General features: G+C 33.0%; 1 protein-coding gene across 4 annotated transcripts in view; it reads left to right on the forward strand.

Annotated features, from left to right (window-relative positions):
- Positions 1–205: 205 nt before the first annotated feature.
- Positions 206–24188, forward strand: part of LOC127700993 (AFG3-like protein 2) — a 44401-nt gene continuing 20418 nt past the window's right edge. The window contains exons 1-10 of one of the 4 annotated variants that reach the window (XM_052204752.1): positions 206–359; positions 3520–3691; positions 6745–6841; positions 11335–11479; positions 13777–13851; positions 15714–15838; positions 16577–16655; positions 17127–17218; positions 19336–19576; positions 23083–23236. In XM_052204752.1, coding sequence (XP_052060712.1) covers positions 276–359; positions 3520–3691; positions 6745–6841; positions 11335–11479; positions 13777–13851; positions 15714–15838; positions 16577–16655; positions 17127–17218; positions 19336–19576; positions 23083–23236 — 1264 coding nt within the window. In that variant the 5' untranslated portion in view covers positions 206–275. Of the gene's footprint in view, positions 360–3519; positions 3692–6744; positions 6842–6872; positions 6932–6988; positions 7023–7105; positions 7114–11334; positions 11480–13776; positions 13852–15713; positions 15839–16576; positions 16656–17126; positions 17219–19335; positions 19577–23082; positions 23237–24188 lie in introns of those variants that run through there. The other 3 variants (XM_052204754.1, XM_052204755.1, XM_052204756.1) reach the window with 3 other exon arrangements.

Genomic DNA, 24188 nt, shown 5'->3' on the forward strand with positions numbered 1-24188 from the left:
CATAACCTCCAATATTAGACGTGCTCCTATCTACAGGAGGAAGATAGAGAACGGAGGAGATGCAGATAGTTTCGGATATACAGTATTCTCCTTGGTGATATTACCTAATTTTGTTTCAATTATTTAATTGAAGTTTCTGATTCAACATTTTTAATTAGTCTGGTCTATTTTTTAATATTTATGAAATAATTCCATTTTCTCTATTAGTTTCGTAAAAGTTAAATGTTTCGTAATGCGAAGAGAAGTCACGTCTAGTGTTTTATAATAAGAAAAAAATGGCTCATAGATATATGGTGCTCGCTAAAAGAGGAGAAAGACTCTTACAAAGTACTTTATCCAGAGGATGCTCAGTTTATCAGGTAAAGTACACACAACGAATTGTATATTACATTGCAACATGCAATATTTGTCCCAAGTCTTGAACTTGATTGCAAAAGTGTCATCAGCCGGCAGCCTTAAATTATGAAATGGTCAATATAGAAATTTCTTTCTGAACGGTTGATTTCGCCCAAATTGATAAATCGTAACAACCTCTGAATGATAATTTTGTCAGAGTCTTCCTTAAAAGGTTGAAAATAACGTAAATGTGCCTCTAAATGTGGGCAATCCTCATAAAATTACAGTTGTATAATGAATTGTAGCCATTGACACAGGTAAGAATCTGTCCCAGGACAATTTACCATCCCTGAAAGACAATTCAGCACCTTCAAAAGACAGTTCGGTATCAAAACAATTTGACACTTCATAAAAAGGCCAAAAAAGTACATTTGTACTTTGCTTAATTTATACTTGGTTAACCTAACTCTGGTGGTCAAAATGTTGTCCTTCATTTCCTACAAGACTGCTGATTGAACTAGACAAATTGAATTTGATTCAAATAATTAAAATTCAGATATTTTTGTCTTCAATGATCATCATAAGCATTCGTTTGAATTGTTTTATAATTGTCATTTCAGGGCTTTTTATAGCTGACTTTGCAGTATGGGCTTTGCTCATTGTTGAAGGCCGTACAGTGACCTATAGTTGTTAATTTCTGTGTTGTTTGGTCTCTTGTGGGGAGTTGTCTCATTGGCAATCATACCACATCTTCTTTTTTATATAACATATTTTCAATTGTCTGGATTTACCGATTCAATTGATCATGTTAATGTTGGAAAATCTGCTATCACCATCTCATGAAAAGACAAAATATGAAATCTACACTTAAAAAGGTATTCAAGTGTTGAATACAGGAAGTGTATTTTTGCAATTAGAAATGAAAATAAAGATAAGAAGATGTGGTATGACTGCCAATTGAGACTACTCTCCACAAGAGACCAAATGAAACAGAAACTAACCACTATAGGTCACCATAAGTCCTTCTTAAATGAGTAAAACCCATACTGCATAGTCAGCTATAAAAGGCCCTGAAATGACAAATGTAAAACAATTCAAATGAGAAAAGTAATGGCCTGATTTATGTACAAAATAATGAATGAAAAACACATATGATATACAGTTTCAAAAGACAACCACTGAATTACAGGCTCCTGACTTTGGACAGTCACACACTGAATGTGGCGGGGTCAAACAAGTTTAAAGGTGCCAACCTCATATCAGTAAATTAAGTTTTTTATTTTGTATATGTTGAAAAAGTACATTTTCAATGCCCTTTATATGATAATGTTATATTATAAATTGATTTGAAATACATGTACTCTCTACAACTTTTAACATGTTTAATCTTTCAGTGTCATATAATCATGATAATTGTTTTCAAAATCAATAAGCAATTCTTAGTGGAGAAAAATAATATTCCTACGTTTCAACTTACAAATTGACCCCAAAACAACCTTTTTAGATTTATTTTTGGAGACAATAAAGATTTAAGTTTCAATATCTGTTGGTCTATGTTCTACAAGGATACTTGATATACTTTATTATAAGAATTTTTATTTGGAAATTTCTTCTGTTTTTAAAGACATGAAAGAGGAAACGTTAATTAATAATTTAAAGGTGAAACATGTAATAGGGAACTTTATTTGGATAAGATATGAAATAGCAATTTAAATGAAATTGCTGTGCCATTTAAGGGACCTGCTGTCATTGATTCACAAAATCTTTATCTTTTAGACTATCAACATAAAATTAATGGTCAGTAAAGCAGGTGAGACATTTCAGCATGCACACTCTCGTTACATATACATACAATTTATGTACGATTTAAACATTCAATGTTTTTAAATGTAGACTTACACATACCATGTTTAAGAAACTAAAGCATGGTAAGTAAGCGTATATAAACTTAATACATAAAAGTCATTACTATGTATATGTAGACTTACACATACCATGTTTAAGAAACTAAAGCATGGTAATTAAGTAAGCGTATATAAACTTAATACATAAAAGTCATTATTGTCGAGCCTTCGACTTTTGTCGAAAAAGCGAGACATAGCGATCCTACATTCCGTCGGCGTCGTCGTCGTCGTCGGCGGCGTCCACAAATATTCACTCTGTGGTTAAAGTTTTTGAAATTTTAATAACTTTCTTAAACTGTCCTGGATTTCTACCAAACTTGGACAGAAGCTTGTTTATGATCATAAGATTATATTCAAAAGTAAATTTTGTAAAAAAAAAATTCCATTTTTTCCGTATTTTACTTATAAGTGGACTTAGTTTTTCTGCCAGGAAACATTACATTCACTCTGTGGTTAAAGTTTTTGAAATTTTAATAACTTTCTTAAACTATCCTGGATTTCTACCAAACTTGGAAAGAAGCTTGTTTATGATCATAAGATAGTATCCAGAAGTAAATTTTGTAAAAAAGAAATTCCATTTTTCCGTATTTTACTTATAAATGGACTTATTTTTTCTGCCAGTTAACATTACATTCACTCTGTGGTTAAAGTTTTTAAAATTTTTATAACTTTCTTATACTATCCTGGATTTCTACCAAACTTGGAAAGAAGCTTGTTTATGATCATAAGATAGTATCCAGAAGTAAATTTTGTAAAAAAAAAATCCATTTTTCCGTATTTTACTTTTAAATGGACTTAGTTTTTCTGCCAGGAAACATTACATTCACTCTGTGGTTAAAGTTTTTAAAATTTTAACAACTTTCTTAAACTATCCTGGATTTGTACCACACTTGGACAGAAGCTTGTTATGATCAAAAGCTAGTATCTAGAAGGAAATTTTGATAAAATTTTGTTCCATTTTTTCCGTATTTTACTTATAAATGGACTTAGTTTTTCTTCCAGTCAACATTACATACATTCTGCAGTTTAAGTTTTTAAAACATTTATTAGATTCATAAATTATCCTGGATTTTTACCAAACTTGGACAGAAGCTACTTACAATCAAAAGATAGTATAGAGAGGAATATTTTTATTAATTTTTTTCCTCATTTTTGTTGAGCCTGCGATTAACAGCAAAAGTAGGCGAGACACTGGGTTCCGCGGAACCCTTACAAATTATTATGTATATGTAGACTTGTCAGTTAATAGTATAGAATAGTACTTTCTTATGTATTACAGTTAAGACGCAGCATTAGTTTGTTCACAAGATTATCACGTACAAAAGGTTTCAGAGGTTTATTGGAAGAATTTCAACTCTGGAACAAGGATGTACCAAAAGGATTTGAAAAGTATTTCAAAGAGGGCAAATCAAAGGCTCCACCAAGAAAAGAAACAAAAGTTGAAAATAAAGGTAATATTTAAATCATTCTATACTGAAATGAATTCAGACATTTTTATCATGCATTGCTATTGCTAAACAATGGGGAAAATATATCGGGATTTATTATTGCAAATTCAGAAAATACTGCATTCAAATAATGCTATCAAAACTTTAAATGAAAACATTTAGTTTTTTGGCTAAACCTGTCTCATCCCAAAATTGCAAAATAATAAATACATCACAAAATTTCTGTTTTTACAGTATTTTTACGTACAGTATACATAAACATATCAGTTAACAGTGTGTGTGTGGTCATATACATTGTGTATATCAGTTTACAGTGTGTGCGTGTGGTTATGTACATTGTGTATATCAGTTTACAGTGTGTCTGTGGTCATGTACATTGTGTATATCAGTTTACAGTGTGTGTGTGGTCATGTACATTGTGTATATCAGTTTACAGTGTGTGTGTGTGGTCATGTACATTGTGTATATCAGATTACAGTGTGTGTGTGGTCATGCACATTGTGTATATCAGTTTACAGTGTGGGTGGTCATGTGCATTGTGTATATCAGTTTACAGTGTGTGTGTGTGGTCATGCACATTGTGTATATCAGTTTACAGTGTGTGTGTGGTCATGCACATTGTGTATATCAGTTTACAGTGTGTGTGGTCATGTACATTGTGTATATTAGTTTACAGTGTGTCTGTGGTCATGTACATTGTGTATATCAGTTTACAGTGTATGTGTGTGGTTATATACATTGTGTATATATCAGTGTACAGTGTGTGTGGTCATGTACATTGTGTATATCAGTTTACAGTGTGTGTGTGGTCATGCACATTGTGCATATCAGTTTACAGTGTGTGTGTGGTCATGCACATTGTGTATATCAGTTTACAGTGTGTCTGTGGTCATGCACATTGTGTATATCAAGTTACAGTGTGTGTGTGGTCATGTACATTGTGTATATCAGTTTAAAGTGTGAAGAGGATCATGTACATTGTGTATATCAGTTTACAGTGTGTGTGGTCATGCACATTGTGTATATCAGTGTACAGTGTGTGTGTGGTCATGTACATTGTGTATATTAGTTTACAGTGTGTGTGGTCATGTACGTTGTGTATATCAGTTTACAGTGTGTGTGTGGTCATGTACATTGTATATAATACATGTAGTTAACAGTGTGTGTGTGGTCATGTACATTGTGTATATCAGTGTACAGTGTGTGTGTGGTCATGTTCATTGTGTATATCAGTTTACAGTGTGTGTGATCATGTACATTGTGTATATCAATTTAAAGTGTGTGTGGGATCATGTACATTGTGTATATCAGTTTACAGTGTGTGTGTGGTCATGCACATTGTGTATATCAGTGTAGTGTGTGTGTGTGGTCATGTACATTGTGTATATTAGTTTACAGTGTGTGTGGTCATGTACATTGTGTATATCAGTGTACAATGTGTGTGTGTGGTCATGTACATTGTATATATCAGTTTACAGTGTGTGTGTGGTCATGTACATTGTGTATATCAGTGTACAGTGTGTGTGTGGTCATTTTCATTGTGTATATCAGTTTACAGTGTGTGTGATCATGTACATTGTGTATATCAAGTTACAATGTGTGTGTGTGGTCATGTACATTGTATATATCGATTTACAGTGTGTGTGGTCATGTACATTGTGTATATCAGTTTACAGTGTGTGTGGGATCATGTACATTGTGATAACATATATATTGTTGCATAGGTAAAAGGAACCAATTATTATGTATACTTGATTTCATGGTTTTAATAAATTATGTATATCTACATGTATAGGAAAAGTTTGTTGTACACTAAATTTAATGGTTCATCTACATTGCATCATGTCTATACACTCATAGTCCAAATGAAAACATAATCCTGTACATAGAGAGAATCAGAAAGTCAAGGACTTCTAATAAAAAAATTAAAAGATGGTGTATGCTTGACAATGAGACAACTCTCTTCAAGAGACCACATGACATAAAATTAAACAACAAAAGGTTACCTTATGGCCTTCAACAATGAGCAAAACCCATAAAAACATAGTAAGCTATGAAGGGCCCCGAAATGAAAATTGTAAAACAATTCAAACGAGAAAACTAATGGCCTGATTTGTGTAAAAAAAAATAAACAAAAAACAAATATGATATACAGCAATAACAAGAACCAACTGAATACAGGCTTCTGAGTTGGGACAGGCATATTCAGAATGTGGCGGGTTTTAACATGTTTGCTGGCGCAAAACCCTCCTCCAACCTGGGACAGTGGTGTAACAGTACAACATATGTACAAACTATAAAAATTAGTTGAAAATGGCTTCACTCATCAGATTGATACAAAGCACAAAAGCCAAAGTACAGATCAGAGTACTCACAGTTACAGAAGCTAGTTCATAGCCAATAACCACTGATAAAAAAAGTCATGTATCTAAAACTAAAAAAACAAATCAGTTCACATCGAATGGATTTCGTGTAAAGACTTCATTAAAAGTCAGAGAAAACCATGACCTTGTGCAATCGTTTCTAAATTTACAGGCTCAGTAAACATCACCCTAAAAATTAGGCTGTGACTTCCAGTTTGCCATAATTTTTTTTCAGGTACAGCTAAACTTACAAGCCAAATATTTATATCTATGAAAGAATTTAGTAAAGGTTTTAAGTTATTTGTGATAACGAAATCCTTGACTAAAAAATTTACCAGTTATTCATAGATTTCGTAAATTGAAATCTAATAAGTCACTACAGATACTGGCATAGCAAACAAGTTGGGATATATAAACAAAATAAGATGGTGCCAGAGGAACATCTCCGTCGAAAAAAGGAAAATTAACAATAAGGAACGAAACATAAACAAAAACATAATCATGTACACAGAGAGTATCAGAAAATCAAGGACTGCTATTAAGCAAAACGTAAACAAAAGAATAGAGTTGGGTTAAAAACATGCATACATAAACACCTTGAAAATTTAAACCCTTTAAAGAGAAGAAAACTGTATCATTAGTATAGTTACGTAGAATGGTTCAAAAATAGATTATCAGTTTTCTTATTTTCAGATCCTCCACTGCCTCAGCGTTCCTCAAGATCCTCCAGTAAGAAGACATCAAACAACCCATTTCCATTCCTAGAATTCAAAGCCAAATTTGATCCAAAGTAAGTACAGGTATCTACCCAGATCTTGGAGTAAGAAGCCATCAAACACCCATTTCCATTCCTAGAATTCAAAGCCAAATTTGATCCAAAGTAAGTACAGGTATCTACCCAGATCTTGGAGTAAGAAGCCATCAAACAACACATTTCCATTCCTAGAATTCAAAGCCAAATTTGATCCAAAGTAAGTACATGTATCCACCCAGATCTTGGAGTAAGAAGCCATCAAACAAGCCATTTTCATTCCTAGAATTCAAAGCAAAATTTGATCCAAAGTAAGTACAGGTATCTACCCAGATCTTGGAGTAAGAAGCCTCTAAACAACCCATTTCCATTCCTAGAATTCAAAGCCAAATTTGATCCGAAGTAAGAACAGGAAAGTTGGGAGAGGAATGGAATGTTTTAAAAAAAAAATCTTACAATGCTGGGAAAAAAATGAGTTAACCCTTATATTTACACTACATGGTTTAATCTTCAGACATGTCAGACATTGTATTATGAGTATAGTACATGGTTTAATCTTCAGACATGTCAGACGTACTATTATTAGTATAGGGTTGAATGAAAATAAAATTAGGTTTTAAAATTTTACAGAGGTCTCAACTTTATTCTTATGTCATCATCAGAGAGTCAAAAATAATTGTGCAAGCTGGACAATCTTTTTTCTGAGGCATTTATAATAACCTTAATCAAGGTACACATTAAGGGTAAGGATTTTAATCACAACACATGAAACTTTGTATTTTAATATGTGTTTTGTTTGTGAATATATAAAGTATACTTGTTATAAATTGCAATTAAACTGTAATAAGCAAGGTAGAAGACTATGCTAGAGAGAGAAACATGCACACAAGAACACTATTCTAGAGGGAAAAACATGCACAAAAGAACACTATTCTAGAGGGAAAAACATGCACACAAGAACACTATTCTAGAGGGAAAAATATGAACACAAGAACACTATTCTAGAGAGAAAAACATGCACACAAGAACACTATTCTAGATAGAGAAACATGCACACAAGAACACTATTCTAGAGAGAAAAACATGCACACAAGAACACTATTCTAGAGAGAAAAACATGCACACAAGAACACTATTCTAGAGAACGGAAAAACATGCACACAAGAACACTATTCTAGAGAAGGGAAAAACATGCACACAAGAACACTATTCTAGAGGGAAAAACATGCACACAAGAACATTATTTTAGAGGGGAAAACATGCACACAAGAACACTATTCTAGAGAGAAAAACATGCACACAAGAACACTATTCTAGAGAGAAAAACATGCACACAAGAACACTATTCTAGAGAGAAAAACATCCACACAAGAACACTATTCTAGAGAGAAAAACATGCAAAGAAGTACACTATTCTAGAGAGAAAAACATGCACACAAGAACACTATTCTAGAGAGAAAAACATGCACACAAGAACACTATTCTAGAGAGAAAATTATGCACACAAGAACACTATTCTAGAGAGAAAATTATGCACACAAGAACACTATTCTAGATAGAAAAAAATACACACAAGAACATTATTCTAGAGAGAAAAATATGCACACAAGAACACTATGAACATTTCAATAGCGACTTAAGCCATTCAACAAATGTTAAGCTCAACTGACTGGAGGGGTAAAGTGAGCTATTTTCATCAGTTGGCGTACATCATTGTCCCTCGTCCTTCAACTTTCAAAAATCTTCTAAAACTACTTAGCCAAACAGAACCTGACTTGGTCAAAATCATTATCGGGGTATATAGTTTAAAAAATGTGTCCAATGATCCTGCCTGCCAACAGACATGACTAAAATAAAAAGTAGAGGTAAATTGCAAGCTTTATCTATTATCTTATAAGCTGCTTTAGATATTGTAGAAGACCTAGGACACCTGATCAAAATATGTATTACTTGTATGGTATAGGAGTAGGTCTGCTGTTCACTGAATCATGACTTTTCAATTTATGACATGTCTTGTGTATTGTAGAAGACCTAGGACACCTGATCAGAATATGTATTCAGTGTTCTCCCCAGGAATTTTGGATAGCATCACATTTGGCGTAAAAAAATATTGTATTTATTTTTCAATGTCATTTGTTGTGTCGCGGCGATGCTCTCTTTCTTTTAAGTTATGTTGATTTTTTTCAATTCATAACTGAGAATACAATTAAAGTATAACTGTTCTTTTAGTTTATTTCTTTAATATTCGTTTATAGTTACAGAATTATATTTTTCTTGTTAGAAAATACCAACTAAAAATCTAGTACAAAAGAGAACTTCTTTTATATCAAAAAGGAAAAGAAAGTATCATATAGTAATATCATTTCAATTAAAAACTATTCTGTTTATCATGTTTATGAAATTCATTATTTCCTGGGACTCTATCAGTCCCAGTTGTTTCAAACAGATATATGTTTTTAACATTGTTAAACTACTTTAATCAGTAAATTAATTGAAACAATGCGTTTACATAGAAATAAATACATTTTGCAAGGAGATCTAACAAATAGTCTGTAAGTTCATGTGGAATGAGTAGCTTTCCCTATTGGGATCATTATTATTCTGTCAGCTGTGCCGTTTCTGCGTCTTTAGTTATTACCGTAAAAATGCGGATTTTGATCATAGCTGGTCCGCTTCCGATCCGTAATTAGTACAAATATATCAATGGCGGTCGAAGAAAAATTTACGAAAATAAACAATGTTTGAGAAGCGAATTGGATGAATATATCACGATTTTACTGTAATAAATAGATGAAACATTAACTAAAGGCAATTTTCATCACGTTCTAATGAAGTATAGAACTTATTTTGCCCACAATCGAAATGTTTTATGTACGCTCTCGAGCGGTACCTCGAATCACCAAATAACACCGTTATTAGCCAAATAACACTTGTAAACACCGAATAACACTTGAAATTTTAATATTAGCACATATTGGTGACATTTAAACATTGATTATTAAACAATATTGTATTATAAGTGTATTTTTTAACTTAAAAATGATTTATAGAAAGCAGGTAAGTTCATAAAGATCGCATTAAATATTAGTGTGTACATCCAACATGGCGACCAGGGAAAACACATTGGGAAGAATAAAAGAATGGTTGCATATGCATACAAAGGGAAAAGCTATGAAAATAAAATATTAAATAATGTACTGTATATACAGAGTATTGTCCAATAATTGTTTTTCAGTAAGGTTTCGAAAAGTTAACAAGTACATCAAAGCCATGCAATTACTCCAATCACCAATTAGTTTTCTTAACGATTTACTCAATATTGAATGAAACGTAATTAAGAATTTTCACATATTTAATTTAAATTTAATCAAAAAATTAATTATACTTGATTGTTTTATAATAAAAACAAAGCAGCTGAATGGATGATTCGTATGTGTGTATTTTCTCAAAAAGAAATTAAAGATTTTCATTGGCAAATATTAATGTTTTTACAAGTAACTAAAATTTGGTATAAAAACATGTGAAGACATATGCGCTGTCTTCCATTTTTAAAATGGCTTTATATCCTTGTGTTCAATGTGATGAAGAATGTGTTGATTGCAGGATAACCATGCATTTGAACAGAGACCTTCCCATGAGCATGAGCATTAGACTAGATAATAAGCCCGTGACTTGTGCAGGATATCTTAGTAGTTTTAATTTTTTACAATAATTTCTAAATAAATTGTTTTCGCGGACTATAACAGATAAGCCCGTGCCTTGTGCAGGATATCTTAGTAGTTTTAAAAGGGCTTGGTTACTCTCCATTTTTAAATTAAAAAATATAATATTATTTTTTTAATAACTATAAAAACAAAAATTATTATTGTAAACAGTTAAATATTCCATATTTTTTTAAAAGGGGAGGCGCCCACCCTCACATTGTGGAAAGAAAACACTTCTTTACAAGTTGTTAGTTTGAAATAACAAACGACCAGCCTGTTAAGTTCGCTCGTTTTTTTTGTTGTTTTTTTTTCTTCTCTTAGGAGACGAATTTGCCTTGATTCAAACGTAGATTTCGAATTGTTTATGATTTTTTCTCGATGTCAAAATTTTGCAATATTGGGCCACGTGTTATCAGTCATGTCATAAGTGTCAGCTTGGGGTATTCGTATCCAAATAGTTATCACCCAAAGGGCAATTAACACCTATTTAATCAATCTTAATTGCCTCTTATGTCCGATTTGAAGGGATTACAATTAAAGGTGATATAATTTTTATGATCACAAGCGGCAATTCGATGAAAGTTCGAAATTTAGGACATCTATATTGCGGCAATGTATAGAGCAGACAAGAAAAAAATAGCGTCCTCAAAATAATTATAGCGTCGCGGAAATTATTATAGCGTCACGGTAAAAAAATATAGCATCGCGGGGCCGCGACGCTAAAACGGCCTGGGGAGATCACTGTGTATTATTTAATTGGTCTTGGAGTAGGTCTGCTATTAATTGAATCATGACTTATCAGATAATGACATGTCTTGTGTATTGTAGAAGACCTAGGACACCTGATCAGAATATGTATTATTTAATTGGTCTTGGAGTAGGTCTGTTGATGATTGGATCGTTTCTGAACTCCTCCCGCTACAGAGAAATAACATGGAAAGAATTTATCAACAATTATTTATATAGAGGCATGGTATGTATTACATTCAAGTCATATTAACATAGCAGATGTATAATGATTGATTATCTATGGATTTTGAAACAAGAGGATGTGTCTCAGCTACAATCTCATCAAAGGGCGAGAGTCCTGAGATGTGATGTGGCCTAGAAACATCCACGAGTTTGAAAAACCATAAATTTATAATTTGTTGTTTTACATTTTGCCTATGAGGTCCTTGATGTTTACATTGACGATGACATGTGCACCATTAGTTTCTAGCGATAATTTTTATGCCCCCATATGTGGCTGAGGGGGCATTAAGTTTTACCCTTGTCCATCCGTACGTCTCAAAAAATTGTTTCTGTTCTCTAACTTTAGTTTGGCTCAACCAAATGTTTTGAAACTTGTACACAATGCTTATTACCACAAAACACAGATCAAGTTTGAATTTTAGTGGCATGACTTTTACCGTTCTAAGAGTTATGCCCCTTTACAAATGGAAAAAATTGCTGAATTTTTCTTTTCCTTTCTCTAACTTTAGTTTGACTCAACCAAATGTTATAAAACTTATACACAATGCTTATTACCACAAAACATAGATCAAGTACAAATTTGAGTAGCGTCACTTTTACCGTTCTTGAGTTATGTCCCTTTAAAACGTTATATGCAAGCGGGGACATCATCTGTGTCCCATAGACACATTCCCCATTTAATTATCTCAAGGGAGTAGCATGATATGAAAAATTATCACAAAAAAAGATGCAAGGAAAAATACGCTAAATAGCGATAACATCAAATATCAAAGTGTAGGTTACTTGTAAATTTGATAATTTCTTAGCTTATCCTTTGTAAGGAGAAGTAACAAAGAAAACATTTGATAGCAGTTATCAATAATCTTTTAGGAGAATGGTATGTACTATCTCCTTAAATTCAGGGAAAACTTGATCATATATGTTCAGAAAACATCCCAAATGGTATTATATATTGTTGGAAAGTCACTATTTTCAGACAGACTAATTATACCCCATGGAACAAAGTTCCATACTAGGGTTTAATATTTTTGACCCGTCTGTCTGTCCATCATTCTGTTCGTCCTTACGTCAGCAAGTCCGTCAGTCCTGTTCTTGTCATTGCAACTCATCTGAAACCATACAACAGAATTTCATGAAACTTTGTAGATAACAAGGACAAACTATGTAGATGTGCATATCGACAGGAAATTATGATTAAATCTTTTTTCTAGGAGTTATGCCCCGTTGAACTTATAACTTTGGCCTATATATACTACTGCAACAGTTTGTCATTGCAACTCCTCTGAATTCACACAATTGAATTTTATGAAATTTGTAGAATGTGTTAATGTGCATATTATTCAGCGTGTTATCATAGCTTGTAATTTTATTTTTAAATTTAGGGAGACAGATTTATATAAGAGCACTGCTCTTGTTTCCTAATCCCAATTATTGAATCATTTGTATATTTCGTATCTATGTATTTACCATTGTTGCTATATATATAACAATTTCTTTAATAAAATATGTTTACACTTAATGTGCATATTCACAAGAATTTTTTATCAGTTGACTTTTGTAGGAGTTATGAGTCTTTGAAGTTAGTAGTAGTGATATTTTGTTTGCCCAGTGACAATGTGGGGGCGTGGGGTATGTGAGCATGCTCATAAAGGTTCTTTAATTTTATTAGATTTCATTTATGATGACACTGAGACTGCACAAATTAATAAGGACTGAAGATGAACATGTACACAAAACATAGATTAACAAATCAAAATGATTATTTAGAAAAATGACCAAGACATATTGAAATAAGTAATATTTTAAATAAATAATAAGAAATTAGAATATGATCAGAACTCATCAAAATTATAAGCTACAGTCTTCATGATAGAAACTGAAATTGTCCAAAAATATCACTAAATTTTATCATGAAAGTTTTAGTTTTAGGTGTAAAAAACTTTTATACTGAAAAGTCTTTCATTATAGTCTTAATTGCATGTTATTAATATCACAACATTGTAGTTACAGTTAGAATTAATATCACAACATTGTATTTACAGGTAGAATTAATATCACATCATTGTATTTACAGGTAGAATTAATATCACATCATTGTATTTACAGGTAGAATTAATATCACAACATTGTATTTACAGGTAGAATTAATATCACATCATTGTATTTACAGGTAGAATTAATATCACAACATTGTATTTACAGGTAGAATTAATATCACAACATTGTATTTACAGGTAGAATTAATATCACAACATTGTATTTACAGGTAGAATTAATATCACAACATTGTATTTACAGGTAGAAAAATTAGAGGTCCATGACAAGGAATGGGTAAAGATCAAGTTACTACCTGGATCACAGGTGGATCCTGGGGTAAATATAGAATAATGATTTAGATCACATGTGGATCCTGGGGTAAATATATAATAATGATATAAATCACAGGTGGATCCTGGGGTAAATATATAATAATGATATAAATCACAGGTGGATCCTGGGGTAAATATAGAATAATGATTTAGATCACAGGTGGATCCTGGGGTAAATATATTATAATGATATAAATCACAGGTGGATCCAGGGGTCAATATATAATAATGATATAAATCACAGGTGGATCCTGGGGTAAATATATAATAATGATATGAATCACAGGTGGATCCTGGGGTAAAAATATAATAATGATTTAGATCACAGGTGGATCCTGGGGTAAATATATAATAATGATATAAATCACAGGTGGATCCTGGGGTAAATATATAATAATGATATGAATCACAGGTGGATCCTGGGGTAAATATATAATAATGATTAAGATCACAGGTGGATCCTGGGGTAAGTATAGAATAATGATTTAGATCACAGGTTGATCCTAGGGTAAATATAGAATAATGATTTAGATCACAGGTTGATCCTAGGGTTAATATAGAATAATGATATAGATCACAGGTGGATCCTGGGGTAAATATATAATAATGATATGAATCACAGGTGGATCCTGGGGTAAATATAGAATAATGATTTAGATCACAGGTGGATCCTGGGGTAAGTATAGAATAATGATTTAGATCACAGGTTGATCCTAGGGTAAATATAGAATAATGATTTAGATCACAGGTTGATCCTAGGGTAAATATATATTAATGATTTAGATCACAGGTGGATCCTGGGGTAAATATAGGATAATGATATAAATCACATGTTGATCCTGGGGTAAATATATATTAATGATTTAGATCACAGGTGGATCCTGAGGTAAATATATAATAATGATATAAATCACAGGTGGATCCTGTGGTAAATATATAATAAAAATTGAGATCACAGGTAGATCCTGGGGTAAATATATAATAATGATTGAGATCACAGGTGGATCCTGGGGTAAATATAGAATAATGATATAAATCACAGGTGGATCCTGGGGTAAATATATAATAATGATTTAGATCACAGTTGGATCCTAGGGTAAACATATAATAATGATTGAGATCACAGGTGGATCTTGGGGTAAATATAGAATAATAATTTAGATCACTGGTGGATCCTGGGGTAAATATATAATAATGATTGAGATCACAGGTGGATCCTGGGGTAAATATAGAATAATGATTGAGATCACAGGTGGATCCTGGGGTAAATATAGAAATATGATATAGATCACAGGTGGATCATAGGGTACATATAAAGTGATGAATTAGATCACAGGTGAATCCAGTGGTCAATATAAAATAATGATTTAAATCACTGGTGGATCCTGGAGTCAATATGTAATCATGATTTAGTTTCCAAGTGGATCCAGAGGTCAATACAAAATAATGATTGAGATCACAGGTGGATCTGGAGGTAAATAAAAAATAATGATTGAGATCACTAGTTGATCTAGGGGTAAATACAAAATAATGGTTTAGATCACAGGAAGGTCATGGGGTCAATATAGAATAATGATTCAGATCACAGGTGGATCCTGGGGTCAATATAAAATAATGATTTAGATCACAGGTTTGTCCTTGGGTCAATATGAAATAATGATTTAGATCACAGGTGGATCCTAGGGTGAATATAAAATTGAATTAGATCACAGGTGTGTTCAGGGGTGAATATATAATAATGATGTAGGTCACAGGAGGGTTCAGGAATAAATATATTGTAAAGTTGTTTTACATATATTGTTTAAAGGCTTAAGGTTAGTATCATTGTCTAACTTTCCTGACTAATAATTGTATGTTATTTTACAGTCTGTTTTATGGTTCAGTATTGGAAGTATTGATTCATTTGAGAGAAATTTGGAAGCAACACAGATAGAGAACAATGTAGAACCAGCAAATTTTGTTAATGTTATATATAAAAATGAGCCAAGCAAGTAAGTGTTGTAGTTTTTGATATTTTTAATATAAACACAGTTTTATCTGTTTCTAAATTTCTGGAAAACATTATTAGATATAATGGGCATATTAACAACAAATAGCAAGACAGTTATACTTGGCAAAAACGTAGTTTATATCGGGCTATTTTATAACACATTCAGGCTCTGAAAAAATCTCATGTTGTAAAAATTACAAGGGAAAAAATGTGACAAAAAGAAAAAAGAAATAATAGAATTTTGAAATCGCTCATATATAAAATGCTTAAAGAAATCATGGGGTTATTGAACTTAATTTTGCTACAAAACACATAAGATTAATTTTCTGGCTGTTATTATTTTCTTGTCGCAATATAGCCATTTCTAACCAGTAATCAATCAAATATTCTTCTTTAAATTTACACTGGGTTATCTCCCATTATACATGATATAAAACTTCTTTAAATTTACACTGGGTTATCTCCCATTATACATGATATAAAACTTCTTTAAATTTACACTGGGTTATCTCCCATTATACATGATATAAAACAATTGACTGTAATTCAAATAAGTTTAAAAAAAAGTTCTACACAAGAAAATCATATTAACGTGGTCGCTAAATGTAAAGTCACACATATAAGTTGGGTAATGATTGCTTATTCCCTTTTCTCATAGGATGAGTCAAGATTTATGTTAAACTACATTTTCAGATGAATGCCATTTCATGTACTGATTTTACTTATTGCTTTTTTTCAGAGGAACAGTATTAAATATTCTTTTGACCACAGTTTTACCAATTGCAATTTTGATTTACATGACAAGAGGAATTTTGAAGGTAAAATGAAAAATTGATTCACTTTTAAATTTTGTTTAGTGCAATGATAAATGCTGCTTGGAAGCATTCTTATTATGGTCCTGCTACTAAGTTGTGGGGGCATATTACATAAAATACCCATGTTACAATTCTGCCTTCAACAAGGAGCAAAACCCACACCACACTGTAAGTTATAAAAGACCTGGACATGACAATTGTTAAACAATTCAACAAGAAAACTAGCAGCCTGATTTATGTACAAACAATTAATGAAAATCAGATATGATATACAGCAACAAAGGACAACTACATAACTACATAAGCAAAAATTACCAGAGGACAAGACTTACAAATTTGTCAAGCAAGGCCGAAGTGGTCAGTCTGCTACTACAGAATATATACCCATTTTCCTCAGCAGAATATTGTTTCTATGCCTACAGAATATTTGGCCCATTTTTTCAGTAAAATATTTGATTATATTTTTATTTACAGAATATGCAGAAAGGTGGAGGTCCAGGTGGAATGTTTGGATTTGCAAAATCTACAGCTAAAGTCATTGAGAAAAATATTGGTGTTACTTTCGCGTAAGTTTTCTTAGCAGAAATCATTCTGAGAAAAGAAATTAATTTTCTTGTCTATGAATGAAAGGAAATGCAGGATGTTTCACAATAAGACAGCAACCCAATAACAATGTAAAACTTAAGAAAAATATCTTTCTGTTATTACCAAGGTTTACAAATAGATTTCATAGCAGGTGTCTGTATTTTATATCTAAATTGATCACTGACCACCAGTGGTCAATTCTGTACATTATATTGAAATAAAAACTTTGACAAATTATTCAACCAATTAAGCCAACTTATCTGAACACTGCCTCTGTATACTGCTTATTAATAGCTTTGCACAATCATTTTAAACTAGAAGCCAAACTTAAGGAGGTGTCGTAAAAGAAGGGGGGGCTAATGATAAGGTAGCAATGACAGAGCTGACCATGAAGAATTGATTTTAAACTCATTTATATCTCTTTCATTTTTATACGACCGCAAACAAAATTTTGTGGTCGTATATTGGTATGACGTTGGCGTCGTCGTCGTCCGAAGACACATTAGTTTTCGCACTCTAACTTTAGTTTAAGTGAATGGATCTCAATGAAATTTTACCATAAGGTTCAATACCACAAAAGGAAGGTGGGGATTGATTTTGGTGGTTATGGTACCAACAGTTAAGGAATTAGGGGCAAAAAAGGGGCCAAAAATAAGCATTTTTGTAACTTCCAGACATAACTTGTGTGTAAGTGTATGGATCTCTCTGACATTGTACCACAAGGTTCCATATCACAAAGGGAATGCTGGGATTGATTTTGGGGGTAATTGCCTCCAAATTTTAGGAATTAGGGGCCAAAAAGGGGCAAAAAAATAAGCATTTTTCTAGTTTCATGACAATAACTTGTGTGTAAGTGTATGGATCTTTATGAAATTGTACTGCAAGGTTCCATATTACAAAGGGAAAGCTGGGTTTGAGTTTGGGGGTAATTGCCCTAAACGTTTAGGAATTTGGGGCCAAAAAACAAGCATTTTTTCTAGTTTCCAGACAATAACTTGTGTTCAAGTGTATGGATCTCTCTGAAATTGTACTGCAAGGTACCATATCACAAAGGGAATGCTGGGATTGATTTTGGGGGTAATTGCCTCCAAATTTTAGGAATTAGGGGCCAATAAGGGGCAAAAAAACAAGCATTTTTCTAGTTTCATGACAATAACTTGTGTGTAAGTGTATGGATCTTTATGAAATTGTACTACAAGGTTCCATATCACAATGGGAAAGCTGGAATCGAGTTTGGGGGTAATTGCCCGAAAAGTTTAGGAATTAGGGGCCAAAAATAAGCATTTTTCTAGTTTCCAGACAATTACTTGTGTTCAAGTGTATGGATCTCTCTGAAATTGTACTGCAAGGTACCATACCACAAAGGGAAGGCTGGGATTGATTTTGGGGGTAATTGCCTCCAAATTTTAGGAATGAGGGGCCATAAAAGGGCAAAAAAACAAGCCTTTTTCTAGTTTCAGGACAATAACTTGTGTGTAAGTGTATGGATCTTTATGAAATTGTACTGCAAGGTTCCATATTACAAAGGGAAAGCTGGGTTTGAGTTTGGGGGTAATTGCCCTAAACGTTTAGGAATTTGGGGCCAAAAAGGGGCCAAAAAACAAGCATTTTTTCTAGTTTCCAGACAATAACTTGTGTTCAAGTGTATGGATCTCTCTGAAATTGTACTGTAAGGTACCATACCACAAAGGGAAGGCTGGGATTGAGTTTGGGGGTGATGAATCATAAGGGGGTTGAAAAAATTTGGGGGGGGGATTTTTTTTTCCTTTTTTTTCTTTAAAATTTACCATTTTAAATTGGTTATTTCTGATTTATATATAAAAGCAAATAATAATGATATGGTTTGAATAGGTAAATTAAAAATTTTTAAGTTCTTAGACCACTTTCATTCTGTGTCAGAAACCTATGCTGTGTCAAATATTTAATTACAATCCAAATTCAGTGCTGTATCAAGCTTGAATGTTGTGTCCATACTTGCCCCAACTGTTCAGGGTTCGACCTCTGCGGTCGTATCAAGCTGCGCCCCAGCGGAGCATTTTATACAATGATGTTGCAAGCTATTCATTTTATATTAATTTATATCACTTTGATTTTACAGGGATGTTGCTGGCTGTGAAGAAGCTAAAATAGAAATAATGGAGTTTGTCAACTTTCTTAAGAATCCTAACCAGTATCTAGAATTAGGAGCTAAGATCCCTAAAGGAGCCATCTTAACTGGTCCCCCAGGGACTGGTAAAACCCTGCTGGCTAAAGCTACAGCTGGTGAAGCTGGTGTACCTTTCATCACAGTATCAGGGTCAGAATTCCTGGAAATGTTTGTGGGAGTTGGCCCTTCAAGAGTAAGCATGCTTAACATGACTAAATTATGATATTTTGAAACATATTACTTTATGAAATATATATATATATATAAATAAGAAGATGTGGTATGATTGCCAATGAGACAACTCTCCACAAGAGACGAAATGACACAAAAATTAACAACTATAGGTCACCGTATGGCCTTCAACAATACCGCATAGTCAGCTATAAAAGCCCCCAAAATGACATATGTAAAACAATTCAAAGGATACCAATGTTTGTGGGTTTCGTTTGAACAGGTGAACAAATTACAAATGTTTTATTGCCTTGTATGCAGACATTGACAAAACCACAAAATCAGATATCCACGAAAATGCAAGTTTTCCTCAATCCACAAAAATTGGTACCCATGAAAATAAATCCACATTATATCACAAAAAAGTAGTATGACTACACTATTTCTAACATTTCCATATGACAAGAATTTAAGTCTGGATCTCCTACAGTAGGTTTATAAACAAAAAAATCTGTATCACCTACATTTACCGCTGTGCCACTCAGGTCCTTAAACATCCAGGGTATATTCTGTCTTAATGGAAGGAAAGCAGTTGGAAGATAAAATTATATAAAGTTGTTACACCATTCCCTTTGAATGAAAAATGCCCTTAATAGATCTGTATCAACCATTGTGGTAACTACCTTAACCACTGAGCCACTAGGGTCCTCAAACATCCATGGTATAACCACTGAGCCACTAGGGTCCTCAAACATCCATGGTATAAGCACTGAGCCACTAGGGTCCTCAAACATCCATGGTATAACCACTGAGCCACTAGGGTCCTCAAACATCCAAGGTATAACCACTGAGCCACTAGGGTCCTCAAACATCCATGGTATAACCACTGAGCCACTAGGGTCCTCAAACATCCAAGGTATAACCACTGAGCCACTAGGGTCCTCAAACATCCATGGTATAACCACTGAGCCACTAGGGTCCTCAAACATCCAAGGTATAACCACTGAGCCACTAGGGTCCTCAAACATCCATGGTATAACCACTGAGCCACTAGGGTCCTCAAACATCCATGGTATAACCACTGAGCCACTAGGGTCCTCAAACATCCAAGGTATAACCACTGAGCCACTAGGGTCCTCAAACATCCATGGTATAACCACTGAGCCACTAGGGTCCTCAAACATCCAAGGTATAACCACTGAGCCACTAGGGTCCTCAAACATCCATGGTATAACCACTGAGCCACTAGGGTCCTCAAACATCCATGGTATAACCACTGAGCCACTAGGGTCCTCAAACATCCATGGTATAACCACTGAGCCACTAGGGTCCTCAAACATCCAAGGTATAACCACTGAGCCACTAGGGTCCTCAAACATCCAAGGTATAACCACTGAGCCACTAAGGTCCTCAAACATCCATGGTATAACCACTGAGCCACTAGGGTCCTCAAACATCCAAGGTATATTGTGAAAGTACTTTTATTTGTGGGGTACCAATTTTCGTGGTTTTCGCGGATGGCTTTATCCTCAAATCTAAGTGTCCAACGAAATATAACAACTGTTTCCTAATTCTAGACATTTAAAAGAGAGGCGAAAGATCCCCATGTAGGTTTAACTTCATGCATAAGGTCAACGCACTATGAAATAAATATACATTTTTTTGTTCAACTTCAGACCGGTTTTTTATGCCCCACCTACGAAAGTAGAGGTGCATTATGTTTTTTTGTCTGTGGGTCCGTTCGTCTGTTAATCTCTCCCGCTGCAGGTTAACGTTTTTGGTCAAGGAATTTTTTGATGAAGTTGAAGTCCAATCAACTTGAAACTTAGTACACATATTCCCTATGATATGATCGTACTAATTTTGATACCAAATTAGAGTTTTGACCTCAGATTTTACGGTCCACTGAACATAGAAAATGATAGTGCGAATGGGGCAATCATGTACTTTAGACACATTCTTGTTTCCATTTAATCTTTAAAAAATCTAAAATATACGACTGTTAATCCTTTTATTCTCATGAGAAATAAGATTTGATCAGTGAAAGTCAGATTTCCGGTGATGATATGCGATAATGAAGTGTTCATTTTTATGCCCCTGCAGTAGCGGAGGGGGCATTAAGTTTTACCCTTGTCCGTCTGTACATCCGTCCGTACGTCTCATAGTTGGTTTCTGTTCTCTAACTTTAGTTTGCCTAAACCAAATGTTAGGAAACTTATACAGAATGCTTATTACCACATAATACAGATCAAGTTTGAAATTGGGTGGCGTCACTTTTACTGTTCTTTAGTTATGCCCCTTTATAATCATAAAAATTGCTGAATATTTTGTTTCCGTTCTCTTACTTGAGTTTGCCTCAAACAAATGTTATGAAACTTATATACAATGCTTATTACCACATAATACAGATCAAGTTTGAAATTGGGTGGTGTCACTTATATCGTTCTTGAGTTATGCCCCTTTATAAACATAAAAATTGCTGAGTCTTTCGTTTCCGTTCTCTAACTTTAGTTTGCCTCAACCAAATGTTATGAAACTTATACACGATGCTTATTAACACAAAACTCAGATCAAGTACAAATGTGGGTAGCGTCACTTTTACCTTTCTTCAGTTATGTCCCTTTATATCTTTATATGATATGCAAGTGGGGGCATCATCTGTGTCCCATGGACACATTCCACATTTATTTTTCATAATTCTCATACGAAAAAAAAAAATAATGATTTCATTTTGGGCTTGCTTTTTTATTTCATAATAATTAATTTTACAATTCAAAGTACATTTGTAGCATTTTCTTATAAGTAACTGTTTTTGTCATTGTGACATGTTTATGGTTCAATTAACACCTTTGACGATCGTTAATCTGTTGATTATTTGATATCGAGTTAGTAAGTGTCCTAACTTCTGATTACACGTGTGCAACAACTTAACTGTTTATTCTGCACTTTTCTTCAGTCGAGACAATTTGTAAGCATAGATGAATCAGCTCATTTCCAAAAGCAATTATTTTATTAAAAATATTATGAATTTTGTTTGTAATGAAAGACAAACAAGTAAGTGAAAATGAACACCTTATTTTACAATGTCCCACAAATCATTATAAAACAACAAATGATTAATATCACTGAATTCTTTAATTTCGCCACTCGATTTTTTTTCTCCAGAAAACTAAAATCCACAAATTTAAGAACCCACGAACATGTAACTTTTACTGAAACCACGAAAATTGATACCCACAAATAAAAGTACTTTCACAGTATCCTAACTAAATGGAAGGAAAACGGTTGGAAGATGAAATTATTTTAAGTTCATCACCTTTCCATGTAACAAAAATAAAACTTAAGAAATTGTGTGTGTCTGAAGTGCTTTTCTGGATTTCCCTTCATCGGGAACACTCAAGCCAAAGCATTTGAAAGCCAGGTATGCACAACCAAAGTTTGTGTAGTTTTTCAAACTAATGTTCGCTTTTGTCAGAAAACATCAATTCTCACATAACATCTGTAGCTAATGCAATATTTTTTTTGTAGGTCAGGGATATGTTTGTTATGGCAAGGAAAAATGCTCCATGTATATTGTTTATAGATGAAATAGATGCTGTTGGTCGAAAAAGAGGAGGAAAAAGTTTTGGTGGTCATAGTGAACAAGAAAATACTTTAAATCAGTTATTAGTAGAAATGGATGGTATGTTAATTGTACTGGTACACTGATTTGGTTCTATGTTACAAAGAAAATACACTAAATCAGTTATTAGTAGAAATGGATGGTATGTTAATTGTACTGGTACACTGATTTGGTTCTATGTAACACAGAAAATACTTAGATTAGTGGCAGTAAGTGAGTGACCATCAGAGAGAACAGTATAACATTGAACCATAATATTTCTGAATTGATATTTTATTAAGACATATATGTTCTTGCAAATGAATGCATCAGATACAGGCATGGGGTAATGCAAATTTGTAATTGTAATGCATGGTATTAAATTTTTCCAAGTAATTGCATGTAATGTGTAATGCAGCAATTTTTGCATTACATGTAATTGTAATTTAATGCATTACTTTAGCAAAAAGCTGTGTAATTTCATGCATTACATTGCATTACATGGCATTACTTTTTTCACATACTATATATCTTTAACAGGTTGTTGGAGATTAAACTAAAGCAGAATTTAAGATTTTTTGATTAACTAAGAACAAAATCATTTGAATATTGATTTTCTATTCTATTTATTTTTCACACTTTATATAAATCACTAGAGGGAATTCGGAGATTAAGCCTTGCCCCAGGTACATGTAGAACTTGAAAAGAAAAAAAATAAAGTGGTATAAATACTAGAATGACCAAATTACAATTCTAAATGAATAACACAACATTGTGTATCAGATAGAGTTTTTTTTTAATTATTACATTTTATTTTATACATTTTCCTGCATAAAAAGATTGATATTTGAAAAGCATTACTGTAAAAGTGTTCCATTGTTGTCAAAAGATCACATGATTAAATAACAGATAATTGAACATTGTCATAAAACACTAATTTGTTTGTTTTACAATCAATCTTTTCACCATTTTGACACTTGGTCATAAATTAAGCTCTATGTTTATTATATAATCAGGAAAGAAATTCTCAGTA

This window comes from Mytilus californianus, unplaced genomic scaffold, assembly GCF_021869535.1.
Source record: "Mytilus californianus isolate M0D057914Y unplaced genomic scaffold, xbMytCali1.0.p SCAF_5, whole genome shotgun sequence".
In the NCBI taxonomy this organism is placed as follows: domain Eukaryota; kingdom Metazoa; phylum Mollusca; class Bivalvia; order Mytilida; family Mytilidae; genus Mytilus; species Mytilus californianus.